The 23821-nt window shown below is 40.3% G+C and overlaps 1 protein-coding gene, 1 long non-coding RNA gene and 1 pseudogene across 3 annotated transcripts in view; 1 reads left to right on the top strand and 2 right to left on the bottom strand.

Annotated features, from left to right (window-relative positions):
- Positions 1-9695, bottom strand: part of ROCK1 (Rho associated coiled-coil containing protein kinase 1) — a 155792-nt gene extending 146097 nt beyond the window's left edge. Inside the window, exon 1 of one of the 2 annotated variants that reach the window (XM_033178174.1) lies at positions 8848-9695. In XM_033178174.1, coding sequence (XP_033034065.1) covers positions 8848-8940 — 93 coding nt within the window. In that variant the 5' untranslated portion in view covers positions 8941-9695. The remainder of the gene's footprint in view (positions 1-8847) is intronic. The other variant, XM_033178175.1, reaches the window with a different exon arrangement.
- Positions 9696-9943: 248 nt separating this feature from the next.
- On the top strand, positions 9944-16397 carry LOC117064082. Its single transcript, XR_004429261.1, has 3 exons — positions 9944-10006; positions 10821-10954; positions 16209-16397. It is a non-coding gene; the product is annotated as an uncharacterized LOC117064082 (long non-coding RNA).
- A 1664-nt stretch (positions 16398-18061) lies between these two features.
- On the bottom strand, positions 18062-18583 carry LOC117064253 (annotated as a pseudogene).
- Positions 18584-23821: the final 5238 nt, after the last annotated feature.

The following is a 23821-nucleotide window of genomic DNA, read 5'->3' as shown; positions in this document are numbered from 1 at the left end:
TGTTTTAGACAATCAAAGAAATCTGAATATAAACTGGGAATTAATGATACCAAAGCACTTTCAATTTTGCTAGGCATGATAATGGCCATTATGATTATGTAAGAAAACGTCTTTTTTTTTTTTTTTCAAAGATGCTTATTGAAGTATGTAAGGATGAAATGACAATATATGGAATTTACTTCAAAATATTTTGGTAAGAAAAAGGGTGATTAATGAAATCAAATGTGATGACATTTTGAAAACTGCAAAATCTGAGTAATAGGAGTTCACCATCCTATTTTCCCTACTTCTGTGTAAGTTTGAAATTTTTCATTATAAAATTACCAAACAGAATGAAAATTCACACTTTCCACTGTAACTACAGTTTTCAAACTTGAGTGTGTCTAAGAAGCCATATCTCATGCAAATCCTAAGAATCATCCCAAAAAATTGTGATTTTATTTGTCTAGGCAAGATTCCAGGTTCCATTTTTAACAAGTGCCTCAAGTGAATCTGATACAGACAATCTACAGCCTCATATCTGAAAACTATACACTTAATGGCTTTACTACAAGTAAACTAAACCTTAAAGGAAAGTCATGATCACATCTCTTACCTGTCCTTCACCTTATCCCACACCTATCTTAGTGTGATAGACATTTAATTAATCCTTTTCCTGACACTATAAATTCCATGAAAGCGGGGCATGTTTGTTTTTATTCACCATGGTGTTCCATTACATAGCAGAATTCCTAGCACACAGAATACACCAAATAAACATTTGTCAAATGAATGAATGAATGAATAACTGAAAAGAGAAAAGGGAAAGTTAATTGCAGTGCACTGTTTCAAAATTAGTTTGAGGGATGGGTGCTGTGGCTCACGCCTGTAATCCTAGCACTTTGGGAGGCTGAGGCCAATGGCTCGCTTGAGACCAGCCTGGGCAACACGGCAAAACCCCATCTCGACCAAAAAAAATACAAAAATTAGCCAGGCAAGGTGACACATGCCTGTAGTCCCAGTTACTGAAGAGGCTGAGGCAGAAGGATGGTTTGAGCTCAGGAGGTGGAGGTTGCAGTGAGCTGAGATCGTGCCACCACACTTCAGCCTGGGTGACAGGGCCAGACCCTGTCTCAAAAAAAAAAAAAGTAGTTCAAGACAACAATCTGAGAAAATTTTCAATTTCTGGCCAAAAATCTGGTATCAGAAGTAAGAATCAATTAAGAGGGGTACAGGTTGGCTTACCCTTAAAAATATAACACAAGTGTAAGATAACGTCTCGCCTCCCTGACATATCAGACTTTGGACGTTAATTTGAACATCTACCTTCCTATTGTTTAGGAACTGTAATAAAAATATACTCTATATTTCATAATCCCAAACAGAGAGGGCAAGTATACTAGAGAAGAAAACTATATCTTTACATCTTAATAGATAAACAAATGAAAAATTATACTTCCTCTGTTCATACCTCTACAGTTATGAACATAAGTCACAAATTCAAAAACTAATGCCAAATATAACTATTGAAATTAATGTAGGAACTAGTTCCAAAAACAGCACTTACTAAAGATGGCTGACAGTCTTACATTTCTACCCCAACATCATTTAACTGTTTAAGTTTTATTTCTTAAATAATAAATCAATGACAATTTTTTGAAGTTTTAATTGAAGTGTAATAAACAAAGTCTCATAGAATTTTTATTTTATTTATTTATTTATTTATTTATTTATTTGAGATAGAGTCTCACTTTGACAACCAGACTAGAGTGCAGTGGCACCAACATGGCTCATTGCAGCCTCAACCTCCTGAGCTCAAGCAATCTTGCTACCTCAGTCTCCCAAGTAGCTGAGACTACAGGTGGAAGCCACAACACCCAGGTAATATTTTTATTTTTTTTGTAGAGCCGAGGTCTCTCTCTGTTGCCCAGGCCGGTCTCAAACTCCTGGGCTCAAGGGATACATGCACCTTGGCCTCCAAAAGTGCTAGGATTACAGGTGTGAGCCACCATGCCAAGCCTATAATAGAATTTTCAGAGATACAAGGGACATCAGCAACTATCTGGTCCAACCTTTGTTCTACAAATAGGGAAACTGAAAGTTAGATAAGAAAAATTATGTACTTCATCACACAGAGAGTTAACAGTAAAACAAGACTATGCTCTGAATTTTCAGTCCAGTGTTATTTTCACAACACCACACCAATGGCATATTTTTAAGAATAAATACTTTCCATTGCGAATTGCAGTACTATCTGTTCATCTTCTTGAACACATGTGTGTTGTATCCAACAGCTATACTGTGGGCTTAAACTAAATGGATATGCCCCCTTTTTAGCGGGGATGAGAATGGAGAAGTAGAGCTATTGGATTATCTTCAGCAACAGAACTCTGTATGTAGTATTTCCTGGTAAGTGGGTTTTTCTATCAATTATCATAATAGAATCTGCAGTTTTCACCATATATCCATAACACCAAAACTTACAATCATGAAGTAAAACTAGTGTAAAATTATGCAAAATCTAATCTAAAACTGAGAATTTACTCTTTGTTCAACATAAAATTTTACATGTAGCTCCTTCTTCTGGATTAAAAATATTTCTGACTCAAAAGATTAATGAATTAACTAATTCATATCTCAGCTGTTACTCTGAGCCACCTCTCTACACACCCACAGGGTGGCTGTAGTGCAAGAGGGCCTATTTACAGAACACATACTGAAAGTATAAAAGATACATACAGAAAGAGAACAAGATAACAACTCAATCTCCATAAATTAGTTCCCAATTGCCTTTTATATCCAACTAAACCCTTGGCACAAAGTAGATACCATGTTATAAATCATGACTAAACAAATAAACAGTCCATAAAAGATCCTCCCCATTTATTCAATCTATCTATTAATAAATGTCTCAATTTACAGTTACAATTGGCTTAGATGTCATTAATGCACAGCTAGATTCTGAATTTATGAGCAGTTTGAGGTGCTAGATAAATTACTCTGCACTTAGAGAAGACAATAAACATCAACTTCTAGACTGAGCACACTGACTAGTATCTAACAGAAATATTATAAATATGACATATTACAATTGCTTACTAAATACCAAATGCTGTGATAGTTGTTTTGACTGTATTATTCAATTCTTACAACAATCTAGTACTTTTATCCCCTTATTTTTCTGAAGATGAAATAGCATTGACAGGTTAAAATAACCCCCTAAAATATTTCAGCAAATACATGGCAGAGCCTAGATTTCAATCCAAGTTTAGGCCCTATACAAAGATTTGCTGAATGAATAAAAATGAATTAGGACAGTAACTTGTTTTTTTTTTAAAGAAGTTCCTTCAACATACTAACATCCAAAAAAGTCTGGTCCAAACTAACCAGATACGCAATTGATACTAATAACACCTATTAACACACAAATTAGGAACACTGGCAGAGATACAACTTTGAGGCTCAAAGATTTAATGACCTCAGGTCTTTTCATTCCAAGAGTAATATATCCCCAAAACTGATCAGTTCAACTGGCAAGGCGTACCGGGAATTAGACAGCAATAATCTAGATTCTAAAATGCTACCCAAAATCTGCTGTAATAACCCAATGTGCGGACTAACACTGTCAAAAAAGTTCACAACAAAAATTCCAGTTTAGTGAGAGGGACAATAGTGGAATTAATGACAAAACAGGTAAGTTTATGGGAGGAAGCCTGTTTTGGAATACGAGGGATTTGAGACTAACATGACATCCAAGTAGAGATGCTTACAAGGCAGTCAGATATTTACGGTTTGAAACAAAAGACTAAAAATAAAGATTTGGGTATCATGTGCATAGAGATAACAGTAATTGAAGCTGTAAGAATGGATGAATTCTCCAAGAGAGTGAAGACAAAGGTAAGCATTATAGGCCAAAGATGGAGGCAAAGAAAAAAAGAATGAAAAGATGGGAAAGCACTAGGTCAAGAGAGCCCAGGAAGATAATTTAAAGGAAGAAAAACTCAAATACTAACACCAGAAATTTCATTTACGTTTATCTTCCACATTCTGAACAACTCCCTAATGAGAAATAGTAGTGACAAACATGTACAAAAGGAACGGCACAGTGTTAGAACTCAACATGCACTGTTCGACTAACATTGGTTCCCTTCCATCTCCTCCACTCACCCATTGCTACACCTTCACCAGCCAGAAGAAAAGTGGAAAGGTCATATTCTTAACTGGCATCGTGAAGCAGTGTGCTAATAAATATGCTACAAGCAGGATGGCTGTATTTTCAGGAAAAGTATGTCAAACTTCAAAACAAATATATCCATAACCCTCCCAACCACTTTTGTTTTTCCTTTTAAGACAGGTTCTTACTGTGTGGCCCAGGCTGGAATGCAGTGGCACAATCTCGGCTCATTGCAACCTCCCCATCCTGGGCTCAAGCAGTTCTCTGGCCTCAGCCTTCCAGAAGCTGGGACCAGAGGCGCATGCCATTATGCCTGGCTAATTTTTTGCATTTTTGGTAGAAACGGGATTTCATCATGTTGCTCAAGCTGCTCTCAAAAACTCCTGGGCTCAAGCTATTCACCTGCCTTGGCCTCCCAAAGTGCTGGGATTACAGGCATGAGCCACTGTACCTGGCCTTGTTTTTCCTTTTTAATTTACAAATCATAAGCATCTTTTCCTCTGCAAAGATTAAACAGACTTAACTAAACTCTATCCCTTACTCTGTTTTCAAGGGTACTCAAAATCACTGAGAAATGATTACAGGCCCTAGACAAAATAATTAGAAGATAAGGAAGTCAGAAAAAGGGAAATAGCTCCCGATAATCCTTATAAACTGTAACATGGACAGTAAGAAGGACAACTATTAGGACACTGGAAAGAATATGACTTACAGAAAAGCAAAGCTGACTAAATTTGAATGCTCTAGGAAACAAGCGAATGGTTATCATAATATAGCTTAATATTTGCAGACTATTTTAGCTTTTATACATAATATGAAGACTGAACTTACTTAGTTCTTGAAAAAAATTATAGGTGTTCCAGAAAAGGTTGGATACCCACTTACCAGAGTTCTTCCAGCTACATTATTCTACACTACTGCAGGTTGAGTATCCCTTGTTTAAAATGCTTGGGACTCGGCCGGGCGCGGTGGCTCAAGCCTGTAATCCCAGCACTTTGGGAGGCCGAGACGGGCGGATCACGAGGTCAGGAGATCGAGACCATCCTGCTAACACGGTGAACCCCGTCTCTACTAAAAAAAAAATACAAAAAAAACTAGCCGGGCGACATGGCGGGCGCCTGTGGTCCCAGCTGCTCGGAGGCTGAGGCAGGAGAATGGCGTAAACCCGGGAGGCGGAGCTTGCAGTGAGCTGAGACCCGGCCACTGCACTCCAGACCGGGCGACAGAGCAAGACTCCGTCTCAAAAAAAAAAAAAAAAAAAAAAAAAAAAAAAAAAAAAAAAAAAAATGCTTGGGACTCGAAGTGTTTCCGACTGCAGACTTTTTCAGATTTTAAAATATTTGCATATACTAAAAACCCTAGAACTAAATTGCCTATGGCACATAATACACACTAATAAGTAAGTATCAGTTAAACAAATCAGCAAAAGTCAAAATAATAGAGAAAGGCAACCAATGTAAAAGGAGTTTTGCTCCTATAATATATGAGAAGTCCAAAGTCCAGATAGGGGAGAACAAGAACAAACTCACTGAAAAAGTTGAAGTCACCTGATAGGTCACTGTGAATGACAGAATGAATGAATGAATGAATGCTCAATGTTAAACATAAGACATCATGCAAAGAAAATTCATGCTAGATACTACAAAACCGGAAAAAAAGGACTTTTTGTCTCCAAAGGAAATTCAGTCTTGGGCCAGGCACGGTGGCTCACACCTGTAATCCCAGCACTCTGGGAGGCCGAGGCGGGCAGTTTACTTGCGGTCAGGAGTACAAGACCAGCCTGGCCAACATGAAACCCCATCTCTACTAAAAATACGGAAATTAGCCGGGTGTGGTAGTGCACGCCTGTAATCCCAACTACTCACGGGGACTGAGGCAGGAGAATCACTTGAACATGGGAGGCGGAGGTGCAGTGAGCCAAGATCGCACCACCGCACTACAGCCTGGGCAACAGAGTGAGATTCCATCTCAGAAAAAAAAAGGAAAATTCAGTCTTTACCAAGTTCAGATTGATAGGCTAATAATATTTCAGTAACAACTATCAATAAACAGCTGTGGAACTAAACATTAAAAGGGGACAAGATTATAAGATTTCAAGGGGAAAAAAACAACCAAATCTGTCTGTTGACTATTCTCTTTTTCAAAATGTTGTTTTAGAAGTGTTGGCCTCCATGATACCTGGCTGTCCTAACTCCAGAGGCCTTGATTGCTTACTTCCTCCACTCTTCCTCCTTGTTCAACCTTCATCTTTCACCCTGTTTTCCCTCCACTGTTTCTCCCTTTATCATCATATCAACTTGCACCTTTGTGCAAATGACTTCCAAATCATTATCTGTAATTATGAGCTCAGTTCTGTATCTCTAACAGTCTACAGGTCATTTCCTCATGATTGTTCCACTATCCCCTCAAACACAACAAATCTAAAATTGAATTTATCTGTAGGCCTATTCTTCAAAGCCAAGCAATTTCCAAACCTGACTTTGCTATTTTTACCATTCTCCCCATAATCCAGGCTCAACTTTTTTAGGGTCATCTGACTACTGCCTCTCTCTTTGGTTCCCCTTCTTTTCCCCAAGCCTGCCAATAAAGTTCCATTAATTCTTCTTTTCTCATTCTCATGCCCCAATTTTGGGCTTCAATCATTTCTGGACTATTACAATAATAATTTTTTAAAACCATCCAATCTCACCACCTCTCCAATCTTTTCCCACGCTAACCCATCTTCCACACAATAGATTCATCTTCCTCATTCATCCTAGCAGGGTCTTATTTATAAATATTTAACAGCCACAACATTGTAAAGACAGTCCAAAATCCCTAGCCTACCAATCAAATCCTCCACAATCTAACCCTAATCTTTCCTTCCAACCTTATCTTCCTTGTTTCCCCAAACCTGTCATAGCCAGTCATGCCTCCATCCTCTATTCACGTTATCCTCCACTCCTCCTGAGTACCCTCTATCTAAATCCTATCTATCCATCATAAAACATACTTTGGCTTTCTCAATTCACAGTGACTTCTTCCTCTCAATTTCCAAGAGCATACATTATCTAAACAATCATCTGGAATTTATCACGTTTCTCAATCTGTGAAGTGTTTGGCTTTGTTTCTGTGTACATATGTGAGATAAGGTTTTGTCTTCCATTAAATAGATTGGACTCTCAGGGAAAGAGTCCATGACTTATATTTCCTTGTATCCTCCACATCTAAATAAAGGTCCCCACCAAATGAAGCTATAGTAAGAGGCTAGAAGATGATTAAAATAAAAAAAGAAAGCTACAAAACCCTCCTTATAACACCATCTCATGTAATAAGGAGATCGAAAAGCAAAATAAACTCAAAAATACATGAAAACTGGATAAATATTAAAAGATAAATCAGACTTCTTAGAAGTTATAGAAATCCTTACTAGAAAGATATATTCTAATTCCTTCCACTTATCTCGTTTAATAAAATGTTTTAAAATCCATTGTGCATCAACCTTCTTTACTATTTCTCAATATGAAGAGCATCCATAATGTGGTAAGACATTTCTAACAACCCACAATACTCTTATTTCCTGGTCAGGGATGCTTAAAACAATTCTGAAAGTTTTGGGAAGCTTCTTGTAAAGCCCATACACGTGGAAAAATATGCACGTTAATTTTAAACAATCTACATTAATTTTCCTTTGATTCAAGATGGGATTTTTGAATTGTATTATTTTTTTGAATGGTATTATTTTGTTTCCTTAATCTTAATTCCCAAAATTGAGCATATCTAACATTATTTCACTGACGACTTTGTGAAATCCTGTCCATATACATACTCCCTGAAACCTTATTTTTAGAGATTGTGTGGCTTTGTTTGGACTAAAAGAGAAATATTATATAACCCTTAGGTGTTCAGAAACTCGTTTACAGAGGAAATGTATCAAACCTAAGAATTCCAATTATTTACAGATAACTGTAGGTTATCAACCACTTAACTATTTTTAAAATGGGATTTTGGTTTTTCATGTCATAAAACCCTCTTTAGAATGTTTTAAAAGTGACAATGTTAAGTGCCACACCACCAAAAAGTTACAATAACTGTATGGTCGGTACTTTTGTAACCAATAATATAATAAGTTAACATTGTAATGACATATGACCAATTATCTTGGGTTTTTACAATAGTTCAGCCAAAAGTTCCTTCAAACTCAAATCACCTATGAAATTTTGGCTCAAAAATCACTTGCTCAATATCAATTATCCGTTGTCACTTTCAAGGCTAAAAACTAAACCCCTAGGAGCTAAATCGCAAAAAAAAAAAAAAAAAAAGCAAAGTTGTCTTTTCAATTTAACTGTCAAACTGATCAAAAAGATTAATATTACTACGATCGCCATTCAACAAACTACATACGTTGCAGTAACTCTGACGTAATAACTTTTTATAGGATGCCTGCAATAGCAGTTTGTAAGCATCTTTCGGGTACTCATGAACTGAGTCAGAATTAAAAGTTCAGAGAGTAGTACAGAGCCAGTCAAATGGCAAACAGGACCACGCCATGAGATGTTAATGGTACTCCAAGATTCTTCGGGAAGCAGAAATCTAGCGTTTTCCAAGACGATTATGCACACCTGAGACTTTCTTTTGCAGCGAACCAGAGTAATGCAAGAGGAAGGAAAGACATGCAAAACCCCAGACAAGCAAAAGAGAACAGCGCTACTCACCAGCAAACAATCCGAATTCACTTCCGATTTGGGATCCCGCAGCAGGTTGTCGATTTTTTCAAATCGAGTCTCAAAACTGTCCCCAGTCGACATGTTGCTGCTGCTGTGACAATGCCCTCGTACCAGCACCAGCAGCGGAAAGCAATTTCAACCAACTTCCTCCGCGGTGGGTTCGCAGCCGCGGGGCGGAGGAGCCGGAACCTCAGGGTCACCAGGTGCGCCCGGTTCCCCCTTCTTCCCCTCACTGAGGGGACCTCCGCTCTCCAGACCCCGGGCCGGGGGCAACAGCGACCCACAGCCGCTCGGACGCCCAAAGTCGCATCCCACCCGGCAGCCCCCACGACAGCCGACAGCGCCGTCGCCACCAGCCTTGTCGCTCCGGCGAGGTGCTTCAGCCTAGCGGGCCCCGGCCGCCGTCGCCATGGAGGGGTCCCCGTCCCGAGATGGGCAGGAGCGGGGAGAGAAAGAGAAGCAGGGTGGAGACTCCCTCGGGGCAACAAGGGAGGGAGAAGAGGAAAGGCGAAAGCGAAGGGCGGGTGAGGAGCTGTGCCAGCTGCGGCCGCAGCTCGGGCCACGGGCCCGGCCCGCTCCGCTCAGAGGCGCTGTAGACGGTCTAGCCCCGCGTCCCCGGCTCTACTTGGCCCGGCCCGACGCACCGATCAGTCTCGGCCACGAGCTGCTCCCCGCGGGACAGCCTCACTCTCCCATTTTGTCCAGTCGCTGCTGGGGCTGCTGCTACGGTGTCCGGTGGGGCAGGGCGAGGTCGATGCCCGATGGAGACTTAGCAGAGGAAAGGCTGGAGAGCGGGCGAAGAGGAAGACGATAGTTGGGTCCCGGCGGCTGCTGATGGGGGAGCTCCTGGGAGGGGCTGCGGTCCCAGCCGGGGAAAGGGCGAGTCGCGGCGGCGAATGCCTGGGGGGGTGGGGCGAGGGGGGCCGAGAGGGACTAATATGTCCGCCTTCCTGTTCAAACAAACGGAGACCGCCGGCGCAGACTGCGCATGCGGGGCGCGGACGCTCGGAAGGGGAACCAGCCGGGACCCCGCGCGCGCGCGCGCGCACGCTGTCGCCTCCGCAGGGCGGGGCGGGGCGGTGAGGTGGGCGGGGCCTTGCGGGCAGGCGGGCGGAGAAGGCGGACCGCTGGGAGGAGCCGACGTGGGGTAAGCAGCTGCCGGTAGGGTCCTAGCCTTGGCCGGCTCTGAGGAGCCTTGCAGGGCTCTGGAGCCGCCTTGGAGGTCCGGACAGAGGCGGAGCTCTGGCTGCTTCTGGTCGCTGTCCCGGCAGATGCCCCAGCTCTGTTTCCTCTGGGTTATAGCCAGTCCAGAGACTTCTGACGAGGAGGGAGTGCTTGTTCTCCTTGTTACTGTTAGGATGGGGTGATACGTTCTTCTTTAGGCAGGAAGCCTTTTCGTGGGCAGGTACCAGCTTTTAGTGGCGTTTGGTTTTCGGTGGCGTTTGGTTTTCGGTGGTACTCCATGGATAGCCCTCCGGAGCCCTAGCCTTGAACCCATTTACGATTCACTGGGAAAGTTTCGAAGCGCTCAACCCTCCCACGCCAGGCGTGTGTGTCAGGGGAGCCATAAAATATTGACTCCGGAAGATACAGTCAATAGAAGTCAAGCTCAATTTAATTTTTTTAAAGGAAAATAATCCCGTGGAAAAAAATCAATATTTTTAAGTTATTCATATTAGTTCTCTTACTTCATTAACACCCCCACTGTAGTTCTCTCCTGGACGTGTAATGCTGTCGTTTCAATGTCAAAACATTCAGTGAAACTAAGTGTGATTTTTATCAGAACTGACGTAGGACATGAGAATAATAGGCATTTCTCCTAGTTCGTTGCTTCACTGACTGTGGTGTGAGGAAAGGTGAAAGATTTGTCACTCACCCCCGCTGATAAAGTTATGTTTTTCACTGGTTTCAGCAGGAAATCTACCTTAATGCATTTCTAATCAAACTTTATTTTTGCTCAGAAATCAAATGAAGGATCACTAGAAATAGAAAATGTGGATCTTTTACCCCATGATGGAAAATGCTACAGATGAACCAAAAAGCATCGGGATAAAAAGCATCGTACAGCATCTGAACAGTCCACCAACCTTACGATGTGAGTCAGAGGTTAGGATAATCTTATATTGTTTGAAAAAAAGTCTATTTCTATTTTTATTAAATACAAGAAATATTTAGATATAAAATCCACTGTATATATCAAGATAGGACGTTCTTGGTTTATACAAAAATCATAGCAAAGACAACTAGACAAACCAGGTATTTCATTAAATGCCTTTGCAGTGACTTTTCTTGGCTCCAGCATTTTAGGTCATGTGAATTAGATTTATTTTTAAGCGTAGGGCTTAAAATAAATCTAGCAGTTGCCCTAAAATAAATTTCCTAAACCCTGCTTGTCTTTTTTTAATTATTATTACCATTTTTAGGTATTAGGAATTTTGTTCTCAGAGAACAGTGAACATTATGTTGCTTTCCATTTAGACACATACGAAAAAATACAGGTAGTTAAGACAATACATGAATGACACTGATAAATATAAGTGGAAGTGATAACCAATCTGGCAGAACTACTAGAAATATATGTGGAGTCCATATAGCTTACTTACCTACAAGGCTCTTCTCATGATTGTAACACATCACTAGTTATCTTCTGCCATAAGATAGATGGACTCTGAATTAACTTTTTTTTTTTTTTCTGCGAGGCGGAGTTTTGCTCTTGTCACCCAGGCAGGAGTGCGGTGGCGCCATCCCGGCTCACTGCAACCTCCGCCTCCGGGTTCAAGCAATTCTCCCGCCTCAGCCTCCGGAGTAGCTGGGATTACAGGCGCGTGCCACCACGCCCAGCTAATTTTTGGTGTTTTGTTTTGTACTGAGATGGAGTTTCACTCTTGTTGCTCAGGCTGGTGTGCAATGTCGCGATCTCGGCTCACCGCAACCTCCACCTCCCGGGTTCAAGCGATTCTCCTGCCTCCCGCATAGCTGGGATTACAGGCATGCGCCACCACCCCCTGCTAATTTTGTATTTTTGGTAGAGATGGGATTTCTCCATGTTGGTCAGGCTGGTCTCGAACTCCCGATCTCAGGTGATCCACCCACCTTGCCCTCCGGAAGTGCTGGGATTACAGGCATTAGCCACTACCCCTGGCCTATTTTTGTATTTTCAGTAGAAACAGGGTTTCACCATGTTGGTCAGGCTGGTCTCGAACTCCTGACCTGGTGATCCACCCTCCTCGACCTCCCAAAGTGCTGGGACTACAGGCGTGAGCCACCGCGCCTGGCCAACTTTTTTTAATAAAGAGATCCTCATCTATAATAGGGTGGAATCATATGATATTAAAAATTCCCTTCCATTAGCCAGGTGTGATGGCAGGCACCTCCAGCTTCTCTGGAGGTTGAGGCAGGAGAATTGCTTGAACCCGGGAGGCGGAGGTTGCAGTGAGCCAAGATGGCGCCACTGCACTCCAGCCTGGGTGACAGAGCGAGACTCTGTCTCAGAAAAATAAATAAATAAAAACAAAATAAAGTTCCCTTCCAACCTTAAAATTCTATCGTCTAATTGTGACTAATCTTTTCCAAAGTATTGTGGATATTTGAGATCACCCTTAAAATGTAAAGTATGGGCCGGGTGCAGTGGCTCACACCTGTAGTCCCAGCACTTTGGGAGCCTGAGGTGGGTGTATCGCGAAGTCAGGAGATTGAGACCATCTGTCTAACATGGTGAAACCCCGTCTCTACTAAAAATACAAGAAATTAGCTGGGCGTGGTGGTGGGCCCCTGTAGTCCCAGCTACTCGGGAGGCTGAGGCAGGAGAATGGCGTGAACCCAGGAGGCGGAACTTGCAGTGACCAGAGATGGCACCACTGCACTCCAGCCTGGGCGATAGAGCGAGACTCCGTCTCAAAAAAAAAAAAGTAGAGTATGTTAAAATCCTACATGTAAGTACAAAATACTGATGCCATGTATAAATATAATAATAATATAACAAACATACTGAGTGCTCACCATGTGCTAGGTACTACTCCACACACTTTATACATGATCAATTTAAAACTATGCCACAGATGGGGAAACTGAAGTGCAGAGAGATATGTTGTTAATACTTGCTCAGACCCTGATTGGAACAGAGGCAATCTAACTACAGAACCCCCCATTCATAACTACTGGCTATGTTTACACTATCCAGTCCTAATACAGTGACAAGTATTTAACAATTGGATTATTTACATTAGCACAGATTTAAATGGTGCCATGTAAATGAGGGAGTTACAGAATTTGCAATATCATCAATCTGATTATAGTCCCTAGGTAAAGATGTGAAATGATTTTAGCAGGTTGAATGAAAAGGGTCTTGAAGGGTGGGTGCGGTGGCTCACACCTGTAATACCAGCACTTTTGGAGGCCGAGGCAGGCAGATTACTTGAACTCAAGAATTGGAGACCAGCCTGGGCAACATGGTGAAACCCTATCTCTACAAAAGAATACAAAAATTAACCAGGCATGGTGGCATCTGTAGTCCCAGCTACCCAGGGGACTGAGGTGGGAGAATTGCTTGAGCCTGGAAGGCAGAGGTTGTAGTGAGCTGAGATCATGTCGCTGCACTTCAGCCTGGGCGATGGAACCAGACTCTGTCTCAAAAAATTAAAAAAAAAAAAAAATGTTTTTAAAGGCCTTGAAAATGTTCAGTAACACTGAATGGACTAGGGATTCCCAAACACTGGGTCCAGGAACCAGTGGCAGTCCTTGGTGGGATTTTCATGACTTGCAGCAAAATAAGAACAATAAAGATATGTAGTAAGTTTTCATAAAGTAACCAGTTTCACACTGAAGGCTGTCCTTTAGTATGAAATTCTGTTACTTTTTAAAAATTAAACATACTTTCCTTTAAGAAGCAAGAGTAATAGTAGATGGTGCATTTTTTAATGTTCCTAATTGGCAATTAAAAAATTACGAAGTTAGCCAAGCGTGGTGGCTCATGCCTGTAACCCTAGCTCTTTGGGAAGCCAAGGCAGGAGGATCGCTTGAGCTCAGGAGTTGCAAACCAGACTGGGCAGCATGGCGAAATCCCCATGTCTACAAAAAAAATCTAAAAATTAACCAGGCATGGCGGTACGTGTCTATAGTCCCAGCTACTTGGGAGGCTGAGGCAGGAGGATCGCTTCAGCCCAGAAGTTCAAGGCTGCAGTGAGCTAGGACCAAGTGCCACTGCACTCCAGCCTGGGTGACATAGCAAGACCCTGTCTCTAAAAAAGAAAAAAATAATTTTAAAAAATTTTACAAAGTTGAGAACTCTCTGTAAATATATAGACTAAACTAGTTATATCTTAATTTTTCTGAATTTTGGAATTCAGACATCTGGAAACATTTAGTGTACATGAGAGTCATACTAGAACCTAATGAAGAGACTGCAGTGCTGAAAGAATTTGAATGAGACATATTTGGGAGAGATCATGGAAACATCAGAAAGATTTGGGTGTAGACTTCTGTATAGTAAAAGACAATTAAGCTGAGCATTCCTTTGCTTTTGGTCATTTGGTAGGAAATAGGCTTGGTATTTTGTTCGTGAATTTCTGTAATAAACATTGATGTGTTAGCTAGCCTCCAAAGATGGCCCCCACTGAACTATGTCTCCAATATTGACAACCTTGTGGCATTCCTTCCCACATTGAATCTGGGCTGGGGTCTTGTGACCTGCTTTAACCAATACAGTGCAGCAAAAATAGCACTATGCCAGCAGGAGGCCTGAGCTCTGAGGGTGCCTGGCAGCTAACAGTTTTATGCTCTGGGAAGTCAGACTAAACTGAGATCACCGTGGTGTGAGGAAACCCAAGCTAAGTAACCACACGAACAGATTACATGAAAAACAACCAAGGAATCCTACAGACCTTGAGAACAGAGACCCCAGACTATGGCCCATTCCAGCAGCCCCCAAGCTTTGGTGGCACATAGAATAAGAAACAAGCTGATCCCTCCAAGCCCTCTGCCCATACTGCGGAATCATGGGCAAATAATAAAATGGTTGGTACTTTGAGACAGTAGGTTTTGGCATAGTGTTTGTTTGTTTGTTTGTTTGTTTTTGAGACGGAGTCTCTCCCTGTCGCGCAGACTGGAGTGCAGTGGCGCGATCTCCACTCACTACAAGCTCCGCCTCCCGGGTTCACGCCATTCTCCTGCCTCAGCCTCCCGAGTAGCTGGGACTACAGGCGCCCGCCACCACACCCGGCTAATTTTTGTATTTTTAGTAGAGACGGGGTTTCACCGTGTTAGCCTGGATGGTCTTGATCTCCTGACCTCGTGATCCGCCAGTCTCGGCCTCCCAAAGTGCTGGGATTACAGGCGTGAGCCACTGTGCCCGGCCGGTTTTGGCATAGTTTTACAGCAATACAAGACAAAACAGTTGAATTTCAGAAAAGAATTAATCATAAGTAAATATATAGAGAGGTATATGTTGGGAATGCCTTTTATACTTCTTTATATTACCCACTATAAAAGGAAGCTGCCCACAGTAGACCCTTGGTAAAGGAATGACAGACTAACTCATGTTAATCTTCACTTCAGTGGAAACTGTCCAAAAGAAATGTAAAAGCTTTTTAAACAAATTAAAGAATGATTTCAGGTGTTTTAAGTTATTACAAAATTATCATATTCTTGTATAAATACATTCTACCTATGTTTTTCTATATCCTCAATTTAGAAGGTAATCATGTTTATTCTATTTCAGAAACATACCAAAAATGCAGGTACAATCACAGATCAATTTTAATTCAGTGCTATAAATTGCATGTTATTTCAAAAATGCATACCACACACATGTTAACAATGTGATGTGGCTAAGTTTCTATAGAAACTTTAGCTAACATTTCCAAGAAACTATGATACTTATTATGTTTAATATAACTTTCCAAAGGGCACTACCTTTTTTTTTTCATATGGAGTAACTTCACTTGATACTGAACAACCTTAGTAAACAGAAAGTTGAAAAAAATTAAGTTCATTTCGTTTTAACAGGTTGGTTTTATATGATTAATATTTGCCCATAAGTAGTTTATCTGTATATATTTTCCTAGATTTGAAAAGCAAATCAAGAGAGTATGTTCCTTTACCTAAGAGTACTCCTTTTGAGATCAGTCAAGCTTTTCTTTCCATGGGACATTCAGGCATGGAAGTAAATGTATTTTGACATTTTTAGATCTACTATGGCCTTGAGGCTGCCTACGCAGAGTTGGGGATGCAGGTATCTATCAAGATTACAGCAAGGAAAAGTGTAGGGCAAGCTGTGAGCACAGAGTACCCTTAAGGCTTCTCCTGACTCACCCTGGAATGCCTTCCTCTAACATCTGTTTTTTATTTCTTAGAAGCTGCTATTCCATTCAACTGCAAAAATACTTGCACTGACCCTAGAAACAGAATGAAGAAATAGAGGAAAATGGATTTTTGTGAAACAATTACTTCCCTGCTTTATGCCATTGCCATTTTGGAACCCTACTGTTATACTCACAATCCTGAGCATGCAAATGGCTGATATTACAATTTATTCTAAAAGTGGGGGCTTTCCGGCCGGGCGCGGTGGCTCAAGCCTGTAATCCCAGCACTTTGGGAGGCCGAGACGGGTGGATCACGAGGTCAGGAGATCGAGACCATCCTGGCTAACACGGTGAAACCCCGTCTCTACTAAAAATACAAAAACTAGCTGGGCGAGGTGGCGGGCGCCTGTAGTCCCAGCTACTCGGGAGGCTGAGGCAGGAGAATGGCGTAAACCCGGGAGGCGGAGCTTGCAGTGAGCTGAGATCCGGCCACTGCACTCCAGTCCGGGAGACAGAGCGAGACTCCGCCTCAAAAAAAAAAAAATAAAATAAAATAAAATAAAAAAAATAAAAGTGGGGGCTTTTATGTTTGTGGAATTTCTGAGATAGTTGGTATGTGGCCATAATAAGAGAAGGAAGCCCAGATCAAGGAGATACACATAGCTGGTTACATACTCTTTCTTATTTTTTTTGTAACAGCTTCCTATCCAAATTTCCCCCTCCCACCCAGCACCACTCCACTGAGTTCCAAGACCAAGTGTACTTTCTGTCCTATCGCTTTTTAGGTTCTTACATCTTCCTCTTTAAGGTTCCTAAACTGGCGAATTGCCTTTTTTTGGCAGTGACGGGCTCGTCACTCAGTATCTACTTCTCTTTTTTATTTGTCATAACTTTTATCACTCATCTCAGTCCCAACTTTCAGACTTCCATACCAAACACTTGGAAACAGAAAAATGTTTCTGACATTTCACTGTTTTCCCCTCCCTTCTATCATTCAAATACCTCCTAAAATGTAACCTCCTCCCTAAAAATCTCTCTAACTGGAAGAGAGACACTGATTCCTTATGCCCACCCATATTTATATAAATGTTACCCTTACACTCTCTGTTCTTTCTTAATAGCCATGATAACTCATACACTTTACCCCTTTTTATTTGCAGTGTGAATACTCTGCTAGTTGAATTTATACATTTGTTTTTGTTTATGTGTTCTTGTCTTTGCTGCTTCATACATTCCCTAGGGCATAGGCTAGGACTTTAAAAGCAATACTCATGTTTTTCTTTTCATTGTAAAAATAGTTCATGCTTATTTTTAAAATTTTGGAAAATATGGAAAAGTAAGCAGAGAACAAAAATCACCCATATTCCCACCACCCAATTACCATCACTGTTGATGTTTTTGTAGTTTCCCTTTTCATCTTTTTTCTCCCTCCGCAATTGTTTGTTCATTTTATATGCTATATGTGTAATTACTGTATACTTTTTTACAGCGTACAGTCTTATATATACTCTAACTGTAACTTTTCAAGCCTGCATAATACACCATTCTTGAAATTTACCATAGTCTGCTTAACCATTACTCTGTTCATCTATAAATAATGCTACTGTAAACATCTTTGTACATAAAATTGGGTGGTTTTTTTTTTGTAAATAATTTTATTTCTTCCTTGATGATTTAGAGGGACTATCTTCAAACTAGTACAAATATTTCATACATAATACCTAGCCATTTTCTAAGCAATTGAGTAATTTGTTGCACAATAAGCTACCCCACATATTTCAGCAAGAAATACATTAAATTTGAATAGTGAAGACACTACATAATGAATTAGGGCACAATTAAAATTTGCTTTAAATATTTCTTTTGGGAGAGGACACCACACTTCTACTCAACGAAGAGAAACATTTTTACAGTCCAGAGGTCTTTTATTTTTTTGAACACCTATTATACCATGAATTCATAGGGAATAGGTTCCAGCAGCTCAGGCTGCTTCCCATTGGTTCTCATACAGTGTGCTTCTCTGGGTGGAGGAGGCTGGCGCTTCCGCGGAACCCGCCTACCTTTCTCTTTGGCTTCTTTCTTGATCTGACCATTTTCCTTCAAGCGTTTCAGGAAGCTATCTCGGCTCTCAGAGTACTTGATGTACTCAATACGCACATTAATTCTCTCCGCAAGAATCTTGCCCTTAACTTGTTTGTTAACACAATGCCAACAGCATGCTGGGGAACATTGTAGACTCTTCCAGTTTTGCCAAGGTAACACCTGTGGGGCATTCCTTTTTGGACAGTACCCATTCCCTTGATGTCTACACTATCACCTTTCTTACAGATTCGTATATACGTGGCCAAAGGAACAACTCTATGTTTTCTAAAAGGCCTAGAGAACATATGTTGGGTGCTCCTCCTCTTTCCCTTTGTGTTCGTCATTTTGGCGAATTACTGGAAAATGGCGGTTCTGGCCAAAAGAAAGGGAGTGTTTTTTTGTTTGTTTAATTTGGTAATACAAGTTTACACTCCCACTATTAATAGTTGCATGCCTTCTTATTTATTTATTTATTTTTATTATTTATTTTTATTTATTTATTTTTTTGAGACGGAGTCTCACTCTGTTGCCCAGGCTGGAGTGCAGTGGCCGATCTCTGCCCACTGCAACCTCCACTTCCCAGGTTCAAGTGATTCTCGTGCCTCCGCCTCCTGAGTCGCTGGGACTACAGGTGCACCACCACGCCTGGCTAATTTTTTGTATTTTTAGTAGAGACGGGGTTTCACCACGTTGGCCAGGCTAGCCTCGAACTACTGAGCTCAGGTAATCCGCCTGCCTCAGCATCCCAAAGTGCTGGGATTACAGATGTGAGCCACCGCGCCCAGCTTGTGCATCTTTTTATTATTTTTTCCTCAGCACTGGGTATTTGCATCTGAACTCATTGTTGTATTGATTTGCATATCATTGATTATTATGAGATTGGATATGTGTTCCATATGTTTGCCAATTAGTCGTTTTGGGGTTTTTTTTTTCGTTAATTTACATTCTGTGCCTATTCATCAATTGACTCTTAGAATTTTTCTTATTGATTTGTATGAATATAAATAAAATACTAACCTTTTTCTTATTAATTGCACATTTTTACCAATGTTTTTATTTATTTTTAAATTCTGAGTATATTTTTGACAACCAAAATGTTTACTTTTTTAAACAATTTAATTTGTGTCATTCTTCCACAGCAGCCATGCTAATCTCTGTATCGTTCAATTATAGTATATGTGCCCAAGCGAGCAGTTCTTTTGCTATTTTTATGTTTAGAAAGTCCTTCCACTTTCCGGCCGGGCGCAGAGGCTCACGCCTGTAATCCCGGCACTTTGGGAGGCCGAGGCAGGCGGGTCACCTGAGGTTGGGAGTTTGAGACCAGCCTGACTGACATGGTGAACCCCGTCTCTACTAAAAATACAAAAAATTAACCGGGCGCGGTGGCACATGCCTGTAGTCCCAGCTACTCGGGAGGCTGAGGCAGGAGAATCGCTTGAACCGGGGAGACGGAGCTTGCAGTGAGCCGATATTGCCGCCCCTGTACTCCAGCCTGGCGACAGAGCAAGACTGCGTCTCAAAAAAAAAAAAAAGAAAAGAAAAAGAAAAAAAAATCCTTCCACTTTCCAAAGTCCTTCCACTTTCCATAGGCTTAATATATTTGTATTTCTATTTACTTTTGTCCCCCCACTCTCCCACTATGGCTTGGTTTTCCATATTTTGTTTTTGATTATAAGTGAATATATTTTGATGTATTGAATAGGGTGAGAATCTGTTGTACTTTTTCAAATTGCTAAACAATTCTATTAACATCATCTATTAAATAAGCTTGTCTTAATGATTCATTATACTTTCATTAACAAGGATGAATTATATGTAACTATATTCCTGCTCTCTTCTATTTCATTGTAAATATATTTATTCTACTAGTTTAGTAATATAACTGTAGTCACATGGTGTGTTTGGATAGCCCAGAAAATCTAGTCTTCTTCTTTAAAAAGTGATTTTAACTTGTTATTCTTACATATGATTTTTAGAATAACTTTTCAAGTTCTTCCTCACTATACCCCCATTCCACTGCCATTTTAACTGAAAATATTTTAAATTATAATTTAATTTGAAAAGAAATTTTTATGCTATTCCATCTTCCCAATCAGTAATTGGTAACTTTTATTCAAAAAAATTACATTTATTTCAGACAGGGTCTCACTCTGTCACCCAGGCTGTAGTGCGGTGGTACAATCACTGTTCACCACAGCTTTGACTTCCTGGGCTCCAATGATCCTCCGACTTCAGCCTCCTGAGTAGCTAGGACCACGTGTGCCTGCCACCATGCCCAGCTAATTTTTGTATTCTTTTGTAGAGACAGACTTTTGTTCTGTTACTCAGGCTGGTCTCAAATTCCTGGGCTCAAGCGATCTGCCTGCCTCAGTTTCCCGAAGTGCTAGGATTACAGGCATGAGCCACCACACCCAGCGCAAAAATGTTTAAAAATATTTATTAACAAAATGTTATAGATGTTATCACCTGGGCCACACAGATTTTTTGCTGAGATTATTTCTGGATATTCTAAAAATTGTGTTGTCATTCTGAATAGGACTTTTATTTTGATTATTTCATGATTATTGATTATGATATATTTAGCATCTCTTACCCAGCCATTTTATTGAACTTATTGTGTCTATAAAATTTTCCCATTTTGAAATTTTTAAAGATTTATTGATAACTACCATATTTTAATGTAAAACAATATCAATTATAAGATATATAATTATTTTACATACCACCAAAGGAAAGGACACTAACAAGCTATCATTTTTGAGATGTATCTCAATTTCAGAGAGTCTACAATGTGAAAAAGAAAATCTTAAATTTGACAAAATATCATGTATGTCTAAATAATGTTTAGACATTTGGTTTGGTTTCTTTCTTACCAGTAATCATACCTCACATCTATTTCAGGTCTCAGTTCTTTAACTACAGCAGTAGAGACAGACAACAGATATCCTTGTCTTTTGTCAGTTTTCCTCAGAAACAACTCATATTTAAGCACATGTTAAGTTTTGATTTAAAATAAATACTCGCTATCATGTTAAGACAGTGTCTCTCTATTCACTGATGTATGGACATCAGTTAAATACTAACATCATATCTACTACAACATATGATTTTATTTACTTAACATTTTTCTTCAACTGTGTAATTTTTTTAGATTTAAATTCCACTAAAAAGGAAGCTTTACACCATTATAGAAGATGGAAAAACATAATCATTTTCTATAAATGGAAGGCAACCATAAAAATAAATAAAATAACACAAAACAATGTTGTAACATTCTATTACTGTTCCTTGCTTAAGGCTCTGAGCTTGGTTGAGTGCCGTGGCTCATGCCTGTAATCGCAGCACTTTGGGAGACCCTGGTGGGCAGATCACTTGAGGCCAGGAGTTTTGACCAGCCTGGGCAACATGGCAAAACCCCATCTCTACAAAAAATATAAAAAATTAGCCAGGCGTGGTGGCAAGCATCTGTAGCCCCGCTACTTGGGAGGCTGAGGTGGGAGGATCACCTAAGCCTGGGAAGTCAAGACTGCAGTGAGCCATGGTTGCACCACTGCACTTGAGCCTGAGCAACAGAGTAAGACCCTGTCTCAAAAAAAAAAAAAAAAAAAAAAGGCACTGAGCCTAATGCCAACTGCTCAGTGGGGGGAAAAAAGGACATTAGGAAGTGTTAGGAAAGTGTTAAAAATATATGCTAGTGCACCAAACTCGAACTTTCTTCTGGCAGTAATTAGACTACAGAGATAATTGACATAGAATAATGTTATCACTGCAGTTAAAACTATGCTGAGTCCCATCTAAAATTATCTATACAATTTGCTTTTGAAGCTTTGTTAGGAATTTGTTTAATATTTTATCAATTGCTTTTTTGGTATATGTTGACATTATTGTATAGCTAATGATTGACATATGTATGATATAAAGAAAGTTCCAGGCCAGGCACGGTGGTTCACACCTGTAATTCCAGCATTTTAGGGGGCCGAGGCTGACCGATCCCCTGAGGCCAGGAGTTTGACACCAGCCTGGCCAACATGATGAAACCCTGTCTCTACGAAAAATACAAAAATTTTTGTGGTGGTATGTGGTGGTATGTGCCTGTAATCCCAGCTACTTGGGAGGCTGAGGTAGGAGAATTGTTTGAACCTGGGAGGCAGAGGTTGCAGTGAGCCAAGATTGTGCCACTGCACTCCAGCCTAGGCGACAGACTGAGACTCCATCTCAAAAGGAAAAAAAGAAAAAAAGAAAGAAAGTTTCCAATATTATGTTACAAGGATAATATTATGTTACAAGGGTAATATTATGTTACCCTCGTAGGTCTAGAGATAAATACACACACATTCATCCCAATATACTGCTACTTTTGAATGGTTTATTTAGGATTTTCTTATTTATAACTGTATCACCAAGGTTTTAGGTATTTTGATGTGGTTGTTGCAGGAAACAGAAACCAACTTCAGCCAATTTAAGCAACAGCAGAAAGTATAGCTGGGCACCACGAGAGACTAAAACCAGGACATGCGAAGCTCCAATGAACCAAGCATGTTCTTCATCTTTTCAAGCCTAAATGGTTTTCATCTTTTCAAATACGTCTACTTTATTATTTTCCCCATGTCCTTAAAATCAACTTGTTCTACTTTTCTCTACATATAAACCAAATACAACAACTTCAACATCATACACATACAGTGAATTTAACAGAGATCAAGAAATGTCTCTTGTTCCAATCCATATTCTGAAAATTTTATACTATCTTTATTCAAACAATTAGTATATGTATATGATCACACAAATTTAAAAGATACAATGGGGTATACAATGAAAAGTATTATTATAATTCTTCCTCCACTAATTGTATAATTTTTTAGACTTAAAAACTTTATACCATGATGGAAGATGAAAAAGCATCTTTCATAAATGGAAGGCAACCATAAAAATAAATAAAGCCTCCATAAGCCACTTAGTTCCTTTCACAAAAGGAAATGGGTATTCAGTTTCTTTTATTCTTCCCATAGGTACACAATCATATCCATATATACATATATTTGTTAGACAGGGTTTCACTCTGTTGCCCAGGCTGGAATGCAGTGGGGCGATGATAGCTTGCTGCAACTTCAAACTCCTGGGCTCAAGTGATCCTCCCAAAGAGGAGCTGGGACTACAGGGTCCAGCCACCCCACTCAGCTAATTTTTTCTATTTTTTGTAGAGATGGATTCTCACTTTGTTGCCCAGGCTAATCTGGAACTTCTGCGCTCAAGCAATCCTCTTGCCTCAGCCTCAAGAGTAGCTGGGATTACAGGCACTTGCCACCACACTGGGCTAATTTTTTTCCATTTTTTTATAGAGCAGGTAGGGTGGGGTCAGGGGAAGTCTCACTTTGTTGCCCAAGCTGGTCTTGAACTCCTAGGCTCAAGCGATCCTCCCACCTTGGCCTCCTGAAGTGCTGGGATTAAGGGCATGAGTCACTATTCCTGCCCTCCTTCTTTCTTTTTTAAAAAATTTCTTCTTAATTGTTGTTTTTGCTTTCTATAATTTGCTATGTAACATTGACCTTATTTTCCTCTTGCTTCTGCAATGATTTGGATTT

The sequence above is a fragment of the Trachypithecus francoisi genome, unplaced genomic scaffold (assembly GCF_009764315.1).
Source record: "Trachypithecus francoisi isolate TF-2019V2 unplaced genomic scaffold, Tfra_2.0 Lachesis_group19, whole genome shotgun sequence".
Taxonomy (NCBI): Eukaryota; Metazoa; Chordata; class Mammalia; order Primates; family Cercopithecidae; genus Trachypithecus; species Trachypithecus francoisi.
Note: the sequence above shows the minus strand (reverse complement) of the source record. Positions and strands in the feature narration are given on the sequence as shown.